The sequence below is a fragment of the Tyto alba genome, unplaced genomic scaffold (genome assembly GCF_018691265.1).
Source record: "Tyto alba isolate M040663 unplaced genomic scaffold, T.alba_DEE_v4.0 Super-Scaffold_40, whole genome shotgun sequence".
Classification (NCBI taxonomy): Eukaryota; Metazoa; Chordata; class Aves; order Strigiformes; family Tytonidae; genus Tyto; species Tyto alba.
Window position 1 is genome coordinate 746,065 of NW_024881316.1, and position 13,402 is coordinate 759,466.

The 13,402-nt window shown below is 34.5% G+C and overlaps 1 protein-coding gene across 4 annotated transcripts in view; it reads right to left on the bottom strand.

The window, feature by feature from the left end:
• The window catches only part of ARMC2 (armadillo repeat containing 2), a 111,947-nt gene that overhangs the window by 25,783 nt on the left and 72,762 nt on the right, over nucleotides 1–13,402 (bottom strand). For all 4 annotated transcript variants that reach the window (XM_033005689.2, XM_033005688.2, XM_042803525.1 and 1 more), the window contains 4 exons: nucleotides 10,568–10,743; nucleotides 9,169–9,271; nucleotides 7,061–7,281; nucleotides 1,549–1,694 (listed from right to left, as the gene is read on the bottom strand). In XM_033005689.2, the coding sequence (XP_032861580.1) occupies nucleotides 1,549–1,694; nucleotides 7,061–7,281; nucleotides 9,169–9,271; nucleotides 10,568–10,743 (646 nt within the window). The remainder of the gene's footprint in view (nucleotides 1–1,548; nucleotides 1,695–7,060; nucleotides 7,282–9,168; nucleotides 9,272–10,567; nucleotides 10,744–13,402) is intronic.

The window sequence follows — 13,402 nt, forward strand, 5'->3', positions numbered from 1 at the left end:
CAAAACCAGCCAATATCTCTGTTGATGTTCAATTACAGCAAGATTTACAGATTTAAAGAAATTAATAATCTGAACAGATTGAACATATTCTCTACAAGGAAGCTGCCTAAAGTTACTGACTGAGAGAAAAGAACAATCATTCTGTATTACTAGAAGACAAAAAAAAATCCAAATCTGTGCTCTGTACTGCATAGTATAATTTTTTTTTTCATGACTGCAATTTCCAGGAAGCTAATTAAATTGATTTTGTGGCTAATTTGTATCCCTTGAGCATGCAGTTCACTAAACTTAAGAAAAAAATTGAAGTAGTGGGAAACTTTGAAAAGACAAATTACTTTTTCCCCATATTGAATTCTAGATTGCGTACAAGACCAAGTAAAAGAAATTCTCTCTCCTTAGAAGAAGTGAATATACTCAAAGTGCTGTAATTATTACTAAAACTCAACATTTTTTAGGAACAAAACTAGAGAGACAGATGCAGACAAGGTGGCATGGAATTGGGAAAGTAATTCACATGCTTTGCAGGTAGCACAAATTGCAAAGCACCAGATTTGCCTGGTTTTAGCTGTGGAAAGAATGGCAGTCCCTTATGTAGCTACTCTTCAAAGCACATCCCAATCTCATCTACCAAGGAGAATGTGATGGATAATTTGGAGGGGATGAACAGGAAGAGAAATCCATAGCAGAATCTCAATGAACATGGAGCCATAGGCAACGTGACTCAATACAATAACAAAGCAGCAGTGGCAAATACTTCATCCAGAATGGCATTCATAAATTGCGCTTATAACCTAACTCCTCCTGAAATTACCAACAGTTAATTTCACAACTTCAAAAACCTTTAAATTGTTTGCAAATCCGCTTAGCACTGGATATCGCAAGCTGGTGCTGGGTAACTGGAATATTTTTGACTGAGAATTTTTGATTCAGACTACAAAAGGATCTTTCTGGGTGATTCACTCACCCTGATCTCCCTCTAAAAAGCACATCTTAGGAAGGAGGCACTGAGCTGCTCATAAAACCGAGATTCTTTCAGCACTTCCATCTGCACACTCAAGCCTTGATCCCACAGATTAATCTCCTGAAACACTCTGTGACAGCTCAAAACAATGAACACTGATCACATTTTCTCTCTTTTGTATTTTATTTTTCAATCACATTCCCCAATATAAATCAAGCTTGCATAATTTCTCTCACTCGTTTTTTTAAACATGGACTAAAATAGGATTAGTAAATACTTAATAATTCATGCATCTTTAAAATACAAGAAACGGTACTTCAAAAATCTTAATCAGAATCTGTGGGATCAAAGAATGACACAATACAAGAAAATATTTTTCACAGTTTTTATGGCCACAATTAGACAATTATATCAGTATTAATAAAGACATAATTATCATACAATATCATTAAAAACTACACAGAGCTTTTAAAAAATAAATTCAATGTAAATTTTCCAATTTTAGTCCCTGATTGCTGTCTTCTCTGAGGTCACTCGAAGCAGTAACACTGACTGCATGCAGAAATAGCACTGTGTTCTATACATACCTGAATATCCTGACAATATAGGTGCATACATCCTTATCATTCATACGCTGCTCTAGCGCCACACAGAGCTCAGAGACTGCACCACTGCTAATGAGTTGGCGTCTTGCCGGAGGTAAGTCAGCCAAGTTTCGCAAAGTAGCTGTCAGCTGCATATAGAATATTTAAAAATTTATTAATCACAGTCATCTACAACAGAATCCACACTGTTTTGAAAATTTAATAAAGCTCAGATCTCATTTATAACATCTAAAGCAGTCTGAATGCCCTGTTAACATTCTGTATAAATTATAACAGCAAATGTGCAAGTAACAGAATTGTGTATATTGAAATAATTGTTTGAAAATGAAAGATTGACACTGGTCTTTGCCTTTATGTAAACTCCTCCTTTGAGGGAAACATGATCTTTCATATGTTTTAAAATCTTGAATGCATGTATACAACCATATACCAATTGGAAATTAGGTGAAGTCCTGTGGATAAAGTGATTTTTTGTGTAAGGTCTGATTGGGCAAATTTACATTTAAGTCTTGCAAATTAATACTGATATATAATAGATTTTTTTGATAATAACTATAGGTTGCAAACTATGTTGGATTGATCTTAAAACACAATAACATTTATTTTGTTTAAAAAATGTAAAAGTTATTGAAGATCAAGAGAAATCCACTATTTGAACAGTATAAAAAATGACAAGCTTAAGTCCTCAAATTCATTTTGGAGAAACCAAAATATTTTCAGAAGATACCGTTTTATTTCAAGAAGTTTTAAGCATAAAATATCTACCACTTGTAGATATGCAAAATGAATCAGCTATTGCAGATTTTGAAATGTTCTGGTCCTCTTCCAAGGTAAGGGTATTCAAATGACAAGGTCAGACAGGCAATGACATGTAGGTTAACTGTTGATCTAAACCAGAACTTACTATAATATTAATGTGAAGTAATTTAATCTAATGTGAATATGGGAATTCTTCAAATTAACCTTAATCTAAGAGTAAGGTATTTAACTTCAATTTGGTTTTAAATGTAGTTTGGTATAGCACAAAGACTATCAATGCAAATTGTTTGTAATCACAAAACTCTATAAATTAAGTATTTTATCACTGAATTGGACTGCTTGTCCAATGATAATGTAACTACCAGTTTTAAAGGAAAAATGTGACAAAAAGCAGGTTAAGTTGTGCCTGAGGAGCATTTGCTCATAGAATTCTGTGCACTACTCTGTCCATTCTCCAGCAGCTTTCATATTTGCTGTCCTACTTCAACAAATTTGACAAAAGTGTACATGTCTTCAGTTACCACACGATGTTCTGTAATGGAACAATAGGAGAAGGAACAGTGCGTCAAAATGGAGAAGCAAGGTACAGAGAGAAAAAAATTATGTGAAAATGTGCATGTGATATGTGAATAGATTTTACTTCAGCACTAAATATGAAATGTATGATATATCCAGAATAAACAGAAACTGAGCCTATGGAAGCTGTTTGCTTTATATTGCTTATATTTTACAAAGGCACCTGGAGTTTTTTGTTATTTCAACTAAACAACTGCAGAAAATACTTTTCCAGATATGCATTGTTTCACAAGTCACAATGCTTCAAAAATCAACACAATACTGAAGAAATATTTTAAAATAAAAATATTCTGATCAAGTACTTTTTGCTATTCAAAAGTTTTGGTGGAAAAATTCTTGCCAAATGGAATAGACACAGAAGACTCCATTCAGCGCTCACATACGAGATGTTCGCAGTCAGCCTAGGAAGATACTTGTTGAGCTCTACCTAAACTTCACAATAAAGAAAATGAAGGATAAGTCACATATTAGAAGTGTTGTTCAGACCCAGACCAGCACTTTCACTGCAGCAAAGAGGGTTACATATTAGATGATTTAAAAAAAAAAAAAAAATCTTTATCAATAGATAATGGTGCAGAGGTCTCCAAAAGGAGTAAAATTTTTCACTGCCTGAGACAGTTAGACAGTTCAAAATCCTCCAGGAGTAAATTCTATCAAGAGGCATCCTCACACAAAGACAGGTTGGAAATGAAAGGCAATGCAAAATTAACATGTACACTTAAATGTGCGAAACAATTAAATTCAGAAGTTCATACTCACAAAAGAACAGCTAGTACACACGTGAATTTTGAAGAGTACAGATTAAAAAATAATGGAAGCTAGTCAGACAGCAGATGAATTCAAGAGATATTCTGATTGCTTCAGACACCATGATTCAGGGAGAAATGCGTAATAATTGGCTCTAGCAATCTCCACCAGCCCTAATCCTTATGTTGCCGCATAAAAGATCAAATTCATCCAAACAGAAAATCTAACAGCAGACAAATGCTGTTTTTAAAGAAGACATTTAAGTGCTTTTCAGTTAAGGAACATGGAGTACTTGTTAAGTCTTGTCAGTGACACTTCAAAAGCCTTGTCTTTTGCATAAGCGTTACCATATTCCGTATAAATATACTCAGACTATTAAGTGAAGCAACATAAAATGAGTCAAAGATGACCCTGGTTTCATGTCCTCTAATAAGGAAAATTAATTATTAATACAAACATTTTTATCCTTGTACTGCGGGACTTCTGTATAAAATCCATGGTGTAACAAAGAAGAAGTCAGAGAGGGAGTATATTACCACAAAAAGGACCTGTCAAGATTATGTAAAACACTGCCATCTGGTGATTGTGCAATTATATGCTTAAAGAATGAAGAGTTGGTCCCAGTTAACTGAGATACTTCAGTTACCAGGATTAAGAGATGGCAGAGCCTCCACTGGAGACCACTGTGACTATTTAAGATGTTCTCCTCTTCTAATATAATTTGCTTTCTATTCCTGAAGACTTGTATTTATTTCTGTATGTCACTGGATATTTGATGTTTTGCTAAAGTATGCCACGAGCACTTCCTTTATTCTCAAGACATGAATCAAAGAAGCAGCTTGCTTCGATAATATACATCTGAAAACAGAACTATTCTGACCTATTCCTACTTCTGTCTGTGATGACTGAACAGTTAGCTCACATGGGAGAAATGGTGCACATTAGTGTAGATCTGTTGAAGGAACTGATATAAGAAAGTCACACAGAAATTCCATAGCAGCAGGAATCACTACTTTTCTCAAAAGAGGATTAAAATGAAGTATCTGTACTACTATAGAAGAGAATACAAACAAATGAAACAGCAACCTCAGTAAGAGACAGTTGTCAGTATTGACTTTTCCACAAAATACTTGAGGCCTTCTTAAAAACAGCCAGACGATTCAAACTGTAAAAGAATAGTTTTGCTATACTTCAAATCGTACTGAAAACAGCAGAGATAATAATGACCAAAAAAAAGTGTAAAATGTAACATTTTCCTTTCACACATTTGCAAATTAAACCCTTGATTTAAAAAAAAAAATGTATCCACATACAAATAATGTAAGAAAAAAAAATTTCTGCAAAGTTGTGGGGAAATTCAGAAAACTACTCAAACAGCTGAAAATAATCTGATTCATCAGCTTTATTACTTGGACATAATTTGTTATTTTGAAATGCACCAACTGGCAGAAACTTCTTTTTATATACATTTAACTTAAATTTCCATCTCCTTCTACTTAACAGAATTCCCACTATATGTATTACATGACTAATGCCAACAGCAGCCAGCAAACATCAGTAAGTAATATGCTTTGCTTTTAACCATCCCCTTCCTGCTCTCAGAAGGATAAATATTTTTAAACTATATAGACATGAGAAGAGATACAGGATACATACCTGTAATTTAGGTTTTAAAATGCTTACCAAAACTACAACCTATATTTCCATTCACTGAAATGACTGCACAGCTTCCATATGTGAGGCATCATACTCTATTTCTTCATCTAAGATTTCTTTTCATATAGTTTAGGTGTTTTAAGTCACTGTCTATCACCTTGCAAATTACACTGAGAACAGAATCTATTCTGAACCTCCAATCCTTCCTCAATACTTTTCAAAAGGGGGTTTCTAACTAAACTGGTAGCCTAAGGCAACACTGCAGTAGCATTGGGACTTACAAAGCCTAACTAGCAGCATTCAAGGAAATATGGTAATTGAAATATTGCTTATGTGCAGACCTGACATTTGTACACCTTCTCTGGAAAAAGGAGGCTTGGAAATCCCATACACAATTTTTATATCAAATATAAGGTATAGTATCAACAAAAATGGCATAGATGATTTTAGAGTGGTCTGGAGAATTCAGTGCCACAAGAAAGTTAACATTCCCAATTCTAAACATAGAAGTGTATAAAAGAATTTTGTGATTCATATAGGAACTTAATGATGACAGGACCAGATAGGAAACAAAATAGGAACACGACAAGCACAAAAATTCCAGTTTCATCATATATTCTCCCAGTCTTCAGCAATTTGCCACTTTCGCACTTTCTTAGCCAAACGTAAGTATTAAACCACATCATTTAATCCAGTGCTTTGTAGCATCTCCCCATCTGTTTATGTTTGTATTAAGATTATACACACTATTCCAGAGAGACATACCTCATAGGTCCACTAAAATAAACAAACAAAATCAGTAATAGTAACATGATGATGTAAACTATCTGTTTTCTCATGTAATTTCAAGTAGTACAAAATTCCTTGTTGGTAAATTAGTATAGAATTAAAGAAATCCAGCATAGTAGAGTACAGAAATTTTTTGTAAATGCTACCTCAAAAAACTGCCCAACATATTTTCTATTAAGTCCTCAAAAGCTTACAATTACACCATTCACTAATCTTTACATCAATAATTTCCGAGTCAAATGCCTGGAATCTACCTGGCAAATCCTTGACAAATACAAAAAACCCCCACAACCTATGCATAACTTACGATTCAGCTACACAACCATTTCTTTCTAAAACACTAAGGTTTAAACAGTTTTAGGGCAAAGGCTGAGTATTCATAGCCACCATTCATCAAGGTATCTCATATGTGAAAAGATAGTTTCTGAGCCTGCTGCCTTCAAAAAGATACAAAAAGTGTTGGCTTTTACAACTACCTTTTCCTTAGATTACAGTTCTTCAAAAACATTTTGTCAAAGAAATGTAGCTATGTTTTCCCATGCATTTTAAAAAATGTGCTATTCTTGTAATAAAAAGATTTTTGTAATCTTCTAGAGTACTGCAGAACAGGTTTGTATTTATTATTCCAGTTTAAAGAATTTAGACAGGGAACACATTTTTATCTGTTTATTATAATATCCAGAACACTGTCAGCACCAGAAAGCAATAATAATAAACTAGTTTTATTAGGTACATAAAAATATTTCTATTAACTTCAGAATTTCTAAAGCCTTTAAAACTGACTACACAAAAATATCTATGATAATTAAATTTAGGCCTTGAACAACTTAATGTAAACTTCTTAAAAAGAAGTCTATTCAAATATAGGTACAACTCTTGTCAGTGGCTCACAGGGTTGGTTTATCTCCTCTAACTAAATAATTTACCCTTGAAATGTGTACTTCTAGAAATAAAAGTAAATGCTAACCTGGACTAATAGGTGGCCCAAGTTGAAGAAATGTGTGTCATTTTCTTTTATATTATTAATCTGCTTCACTAATTGCAGCAACATTTCAACAGCTCCTTTGCTGGCCATTTCATTAAGTAGTACTGCATTTCCAGACATGAATTTTATAGCTCCCAGGCAATACAGGAGAGCTTCATTGTTTTTTTGTAGATCTTCAGTTCTCAGGACCTCCAACAAACAATCTAAAAGGAAAATGATTATTCAGAAAGCCTAATATTAACATACATATTTGATATAGTCCAGTCATTGAAGAGATTAACTATTAAGAAAAAACCCTCAGACTGAACTCTTATCTTTCTAATAAGTAAGCTAGAAAAATTGGGTATTTGTATTGAAACCAAGAAACAATTGTTGAATAAGAGAATGGGCCTGACTTTTGTTCTCCCAGGCTTCAAGAACCAGAACCAGTTGTAAACACATAGCAATCATTGAAATCCTCAGTCAAAATTTGCAAAAGTGATTGTGTCTGCCTGGAATTGTGTGTACTAAACTTGAGACATACTAAAGAGGTTTATTCCCACTGCTTCTTTAAAAATCAGATGTCTTAAAGCATCTCAAATGGAGCACTAAAAAGCGCATGTGCTTAATTCAGATCTCACATTTGAAGTCTGTTTGCAGCCTTTTTAGATTTACTTTTGCTTTATGCTACCACTGTCAGATATCTGAAATGTTAAAACTAACAGTTGTTAGCACAAGCCAAATGTATCTTCCACAGTCAAATTGAGACATTCTGAATTTGGTGGGTGTATCTTAAATAAATAAGTAATCCTAACCAGTTTTATTATTTTGAATTTGTAGTAACTGATTGAAACTGATATGTACTTCTGCTTCGTGTGTTCCCTCCAGCTGAATAAAAACATTCTCCCATCTCATTAAACTTAAGAGATTTCTAAAGTTTTTTCTGTCTCAAGTTGACACTCGCCAAGTATATGGGGGTATATGGAGGAAGTGCACACACTCTAGGCTCTTGCCCAAACATTCACCCTCACCAACTGCCCAGTGGTCAGCTAAATCATTTGTGAGAAATCAGTTTACACAGACATACGCTTTAACTTATGCACACGCAATAAATGCTTGCAAGATAAAGGCCTCTGTTAATAAAACATAATGAAGTTTTAATGAAAGGAATGACCATCAAGCAATACCGAGTATCATTCATACATCGTAATTTTCTTCATATTTCTCATATTTGCAAGGTGTGTGTGGATGACACAAATGCAATCATGAAAGAGATCTTAGAGCCATTGCTGACAATTCTCCAAAGCTCAATGTGCAGCAGCAGATAAAAAAGCCAATGATCGTTCTCAATATCCTTTACGATGATGGTGAACAACACAGACATTATTTCGCTTATATAAAATCTGGTGCAGACACATTTTGACTTCTATAGACAGTTTTGTTCTGTACATCTCAAGAAGAATCTACTGGACTTGGAAAAGGTACAGAGAAGGGCTACTAAAACAACTGAGAGAATGACACAATACCCTTTCAAAGAGAGAGCTGAAAGGCTGAGATGCTTCAGTCTGAAGAAGAGAAGGCAGAGATATGCAATATGATCGCAATTTAAAAAAATCATGAAAGTGGAGGGTAAGCTGACTGTAGAAACTCTTACAACTCCTGCAAAACTACAAGCAGGGGCACAATGAAAAGTAGATAGGTTTAAAACAGAAGACAGAGAATTTCTGGAACTTGTTGTTCTATGAGATTGTAGCAGACAGCATCAGAAAGTTCAAAAAAAGAACTTGACAAAGTAACGGACAAAAGATCTATAAACAGAGACTAAAAAGAATTAGGTGGGGATGCACCATCTAATGTCCCTAATAGAATGTAACAGTTCTGGATGCTGGGGTAGTACAGGGGAAAAGGATCACAGAAAACATACAGGCTTCCATGCTCTCCCTAAACAGCATCCCCTCTCACCATTGTTAAACACAGAATACCGGACTAGAGGGACCTAGTAGGCAATTTTTAGTGTGTGATTAGGTTAACTGTAAGAATGTTTCCTGAAAGATGATCAATCTAACTACTGAGTTTCAACATCTTAACATATATAAGAACAGAATACATACCCAATAATCTATCATTTTGAATTAAGTAATCATTTTTTTCATTCCTGCAAATTTTAAATGCAAGCTTGCAAACACTGAGAAGATTTTTTCCATCCACTTTCATCTGCAAGTAAATTAAAAGACATAAAAATCACAACTAAAATTTACATACAAAAATGCAGCATAACATTTTACAAGTTCAGACACCATGGCAAACCTGTGTTCTCACAGAACTACGAAATTCCAGCTGGAACTCTGACAGTACACTGAGCCAAATCGAAAAGTTTGCAGAATTAAAGGATTCTGAAACCTAGCTAGTTAAATCTGTTTAGCAAACTGTGTTGACTGACTTTAAAATAACAGATGGTATATTTTTACTTTTAATGTATTTTCTGCAGATAATATATCAATAATTTGCATATTTTATTCTCTAATTCACTTTTACAAAGAAGTTCTGCACAGGATTCAACAGTTTGGCATCTGTGGCCATACCACAAAGAACTCCAGTACAACAGTATATGACATAATGAAAGTTATTCTCAAATATCAGAAAACAAGATCTTATTATGTACTAATGGTCATTAGAGATCATGAAAGGCAAGCAAAAGTGTTAAAAATACAATGACAACTCTTTTCCTTCCCTCTGTATTTCAAGAGCAGCTTTTTCTCTTTATGATTATTAAAAGATTCCACAGAAAAATGTAACAATTTTTTTTTAAATAATCACCAGTTAATGTCTATGTAGTATCTGAATATATAATTATATCTTCTGATTAAAATAACACGTGTTACCTTAAGGGAGAACTGTCCCCTCCTCCCCCCCAACACACACACACATATTACTAAAACACCTACAACACAATGCTAGCTGGTATCCTTTCACCAGTGACTGTACGTACATAATTAGTCAAAGCTGAACCAATAGGTTCAAAATTGAGAGTTTTAACTGGAAATACTAGAGAAAGAGATAATTACATTTACTCTCTTTCAGAAAAAAGACAAACTGTTTTGGTATTTTCAGATAAAGGTGTTTAATAATGTCAAGATATTATTAAAAAACTAAGCTTCATTTCCATGTATAATTTTTTAAATTATTGTTTTGTTTAAATCCCTACATGTGTATGCCAGTTTAGGACACTGTCTCTTTTCCATGTCTAAGTAATATTCCTGCCACCGTACACCAGCTATCCTATTTTGTGCCCCTCATTCCTCCTCCAGATGTAATTTCTCTGCAAGAAACAGGCTTCAACAAGTGCTGATTTGGATGAATGCAAGACTAGTATTCATATAGCAAGAAATTGTGCATAGGAAAGGGTTAGTTTAGACACAGTTTAGAAGTATGAAATGAAAAATTAAATACAAACTGTAATTCATAATTTTGAGCTTCGTATTCTACCAATCAGCATTTTAGAACACTTACAGACAGAATAACCTTCAACAGCTTCAGGCAAAGTGGATCTGAATCAGTGTCTACAAGTTTATATAATGTCTTCAGAAGCATACTTCTTCTTTTAAATCTTTTTCTAAGCATATTCCCTTCATTCAAGGCTTGATAGAGCTTGGTGCAAGCCAGACAAAGACTTTCTATATTGTCTTCTACTTGAATGGGGTGAGAAGGGAGAGAAAAATAAAAAATAATTATCAGTGCCACCTTTTCCAGAGCATCTCAGTAGACAAAGACAAAATAAGGCGCCTAATAAATATCTTAAAATGATAACATGAACAATTTTATTCTGCTCTTTTGAAAAGAAGACACTTGAGCCAAGACATCACAGAGCCAAAATAATACCTAAAGCTAAAATGCAACTTACCTTTAATGCTTAATAACTAGATTGACCAAATACCTACCAGGAAACTGTAAATCTGAAGATATTCTTTAAAGAGCTCCACCAAACATTACATGTGAAAAAGAGACAGTTAAGGAATTTTTTTTCTGCCCATATACATAACCTAATATATCAAACTTTGCTGGGATTAAGAACAAGTGAATGTAAAAACTCATTAAAACTCTTCAATGCGTAGTAGAGGTGCAAGATATATTTGACTGGACTGTTGGCCTATTCACAAAAAAAAAAAGTCATCGAGCTCCTAACCTAAGTCCCTCAGATGCTATTTAAAAAAATACAAAAATAAAATCTGTAGTGAATTATTACAAATCCCGCATCTCAACACAATGGAATCATGTATATTTTTACTTTAGAGGGAAAAGGAAAAATCTAAAATTCAAGAGTGAGTAGGTTTTTTCCTTTTCTTACATTTGCTTTTGTCTATAAGGTGACACTAATAAATCACCATATAAACCTACTTAAACTGCCTGTATAAACCCTGCATTTACTCAGAATGTAGTTCACAGCTGAAATAGAATCATATTCAAGGAGGTAAAGCACTTGTGATGAAATACATATGGACAGGAAATTATGACAAAACTGATTCTATCTAAGGCCCCAAATCTGTAGGCAGATCCAAGGACCCACCTCTCATGCTGAGCAATGCCTGGAAGCTCTCAATTTGCAGTCATCATACTCAAGGAACAGCAATGACTATTCCACTTCTACTCCCATAATAACAGAAAATTTAACAAAATTTAGCATGATTCTAGACCTTCTGCTCCAGTAAGCAGTGGCACTTACAGGACTAGCAAGGAAACAAAATTGAAAGGTCTCAATTTAATTTCATTAAAATTAACAAAAATTACTCATCACTCATCCATTGGGACATTTTTGAAGCTTATCCTCTCTTGAGTACTGGAATGTAACAAAATAAAGTATTTGCTCCTGTGACAGATGCGTTCAACCAGCCCCTTAGCCAAACTAGCAGTAGTTTGGTGCAGGCTCCAGAGGAGGTAAAGGCCTGAGCTGTAGCCAGGCCAAGAACTCCTGTAGTTTCAATCTGTTCTCTGAAAAACCCACAAAGCAGTGACACAGTGAGCATCAGTGCATGAGGCTGGAACACCGATCGATCATGCAATTAACACATGAATAGTGGGTGGCTTTTCCAAGACTCATTTGTCAAGCAGCAAAGAAAGTTGTGGGTACAAGGAGTCTCATGCATACCTTTCCCATTGCACCTAATTTGACTACAAGCCAATCACTTTATTCCATAAATATGACAGCCTAAGTGAGCCTCCTTTGAGCTCTCCCTGCTAGGCAGTGTGGCTGCATGGCAGCGATCTCTCCTTGAGCTGGGACACCCTCAAGGTTGCTCCTTGAGGCAGAGAGACCTTTTACCAGTGGCAGACCTTTGGTAAGTGACTGACAGCATACTGAATTAATACTAATGAAACATTACTAATCCATGTAACTACTCAATATTAGTTATTTTAAACTTTGTATAGATAACTCCATTAGATATAAACTATTGTCCAAGTCTGAGACTAAGATTGCACCTAAGTTTCATCAGTTTAGAAAGCAAGGGGGGTCCTCTCTGAACCTCGTGATGAAACAGGAGGGTCCTCCTTACCCTTTTGTGTCTCCAGTCTCTGTCTATCATTCTAACTCAATTCTAATCTAATTTTCCTTTGTACGTTCCTTCCATGCAGTAACTAATAAGGTCAACCTTGCCATCAAACTTACTGAACCTTGGTAAACCACTGTTAAACTTTGTTAAATTCCATCAAACTTACTGAACCATCTGAATAAAACATATTGCTGCTTCTCTCTTTTGAGTGAGGTGCATTCCACCCATTTGCTACAAAATGGTGTAGTTGTCAGGATCCTAAACCAGGATTCACAACAGCTCCTCTAGAAAAAGAAACTTTAGGGTGCTGTTTGGTTTTGTCATGTAATGATCATCTCAAGCACAAGATATTCATAAGATTTTAGACAATAATTAAGTTCCAGGTTAAATTTCAGATTTGTTTTTGAATGGAAAGTTTTCTGCTAATATTTTTGAGGGACGAAGGGGAAGAAAAAGTCTTTTCTATTAATATATTAAAAACTAAATGTGATTTAAATGCACGTGCAGGGATTTAGCTGAAAGGTATGAAGCACATGACTGTACACAAAGTTAAAAAATATTGAATTACCAGCAGACCCACTAAAAACATTAAAACTATGGAATTCTGATACTCATTTTGATGGGAAGAACTGCAATTGTGCAGTAAACAGCCTAAATAAAGCAATATAACAGGCAGCTGCAGGAGGCAATGATGCAATTCAGTTACAGTCTGTGTGAATATGCGAGAAGCAGCAAAACTTTAATGTTTTTACAATATTACATTCAATCAACTGGTGAGAAAGTATTTTTAGGTAATTTC